This window comes from Sinocyclocheilus rhinocerous, unplaced genomic scaffold, assembly GCF_001515625.1.
Source record: "Sinocyclocheilus rhinocerous isolate Xijiao unplaced genomic scaffold, SAMN03320098_v1.1 scaffold837, whole genome shotgun sequence".
Lineage (NCBI taxonomy): Eukaryota > Metazoa > Chordata > Actinopteri > Cypriniformes > Cyprinidae > Sinocyclocheilus > Sinocyclocheilus rhinocerous.
In genome coordinates this window covers 746714-748900 of record NW_015650219.1, presented here as the reverse complement: position 1 = coordinate 748900, position 2187 = coordinate 746714, and the positions used below count along the sequence as shown (strand labels likewise).

Below are 2187 nucleotides of genomic sequence, written 5' to 3'. Positions count from 1 at the left end.
TACTGTTACTGACTTTATTTGTAACTGTGTTTTGTTGTATTCATCTATGCTTGTAATTTGAGTAATTGTTCTTGTTTTATTACTAACTTTATTAGTTAAGCTAGTAGTTTTTGCTGTGGTATAGAAGTACTTTAAGTAAGCTTTCCTTAAATTTTATTTATTTTTTTGCTGATCCGAAAAATGATCCGATCCGTGACTCAAAATCTGTAATATGATCCGAACCGTGAGTTTTGTGATCCGTTGCACCACTAAGGATTAGTAGAGAACGTCCATAAAGAAACAAGACATACATTGTATATATTAAATAAATATGGTCAAAAGTGGTAACATCAGCAGATATTACTCTCATCATATTACCAGGCAGTCCTGATAGGCCATCTTGACCAGGTCGTCCTGGACCCCCAGGTGGACCAGCTGGACCAGGAGGTCCAGGAAATCCAGAATTTCCTCTGTCACCTTGCAACCCTGGAATACTCAAACCTGGGGGGCCACGGTCTCCTTTCTCTCCATTCACACCAGGGACTCCTGATGTAGAGAAGACGACAATGGTGTGATATAGTGAAGCACTAGAGATTTGTTTTACTAAGAACCATAATAGCAGTACTAACAGTGTTTGATAACATTTATGGGATATACTTTATCGAACGCATATTTTAGTTCACTTAAATAAAAATAAATATAACAAGAATATCTTTAATCCAAGATTAGAGAGATGTTTCTGGTCTCACAGTTCAATAAATGCTTGAATAGTTCAAAGGAAGAGAAAAACTGCAGGCATACCAGGAGACCCCAGAGAACCAGGAGCTCCCGGAGGACCAGGGGGGCCCTGAGGACCAAAGGCAGGGAGCCCCGGGGGGCCACGAGGACCAGGACCACCAGGAAAACCAGGATCACCTAAGTGCAAAATAAAAATGCAAAGATTGTTTGTTTAATACTTGTAAATAATAATCTTGAAAAATTATTTTTAAAAATTCAAAAATGGAAAGGGATCTAATTTGTTTCCAATGCAACATTACGATTTAATCTCTGTCTCTACCTTTAGGTCCAGGGGCACCGTCAAGACCTGGACGACCTGGTCCACCAGGGCTTCCAGAGAAACCAGGATCACCTTTAGTACCGAAGACACCTTTACTGCCTGGGAATCCTGTAGGACCTGGAGGGCCAGGTAGACCAAAACCAGGCTCTCCCTTTGGGGACAAAGACACTCATTTGAGCACTTTAATCTTAAAGCTATTCATTCCTAATACAGTCCACTCATTTATACCCCACTCTAATTTATCGTATACAACCAGGAAACACAATATTGCCCATAATTCAATGCAGACATGACAGTCAAGCACAAAAAAGGAAAACAGATGCAAATAGCTGCTTAATTTCTTCCCGCACTTGTACTCCTCTTTCATTGTTCAGTCATCAACGGATAAAAAAGGGTAAAATAAATAAATAAATGAATAAATAAATCAATCCAAAACTATATTTGCTTACCGTCGGCAAGCTTTTTTAAAGTTTTTGAAAGAAGTCTCTTATGCTCGCCAAAACTGCATTTATTTTACAAAAGTACAGTAAAAACAGTAATATTGTGAAATATTAATGCAAAAAGTATCAAAATAACTGTTTTCTATTCAAATGTAATTTATGTTTGCAATGGCAAAGCTTAATTTTTCAGTAGCCATTACATGGTCCTTCAGAAACCATATTCTTAATATGACTTTTTTTTTTAAGGATTCTTTGATTAATTAATATATTTAAAAAGAACAGCATTTATTTGAAATTGAAATCATTTGTAACATAGATGGATAATAATATCATATTGTATTGTTTAGAATAAATGTTTCATACTTTGGGTCCAGGTAATCCAGGCTGACCAGGCAGTCCATCCAAACCTGGTCGTCCAGGAATACCAGGTCCACCAGGGGAACCAGCAATACCAGGAAATCCTGAAGAATATGGACAGCACTGTTAGACATAGGTGATGCGATCTAGGAAAACCCAACACATGGTGAAATTTTCCTTTTTTAGGTTTTGATACCATATGAAAGCTGGGTTCAAGCCCTTTCCAAAACTTTTATTTTGTCCATAGCTTGAACGTAACAAAAGTTATGGCTATCTGAAGTTGGCTGATAGCTATGATTTTCAGGAATGGAATTTTGAGAAAAACGGGTTTAAAGTGAGACGGGTTTCACTTTC

At 37.4% G+C, this 2187-nt stretch overlaps 1 protein-coding gene across 2 annotated transcripts in view; it reads right to left on the bottom strand.

Moving 5' to 3' along the window:
- col4a5 (collagen, type IV, alpha 5 (Alport syndrome)) overlaps nt 1-2187 on the bottom strand; it is a 59288-nt gene that overhangs the window by 27187 nt on the left and 29914 nt on the right. For both annotated transcript variants that reach the window (XM_016516557.1, XM_016516558.1), the window contains exons 28-31: nt 1840-1937; nt 1037-1187; nt 781-894; nt 358-525 (exon numbers count right to left, since the gene is read on the bottom strand). In XM_016516557.1, coding sequence (XP_016372043.1) covers nt 358-525; nt 781-894; nt 1037-1187; nt 1840-1937 — 531 coding nt within the window. The remainder of the gene's footprint in view (nt 1-357; nt 526-780; nt 895-1036; nt 1188-1839; nt 1938-2187) is intronic.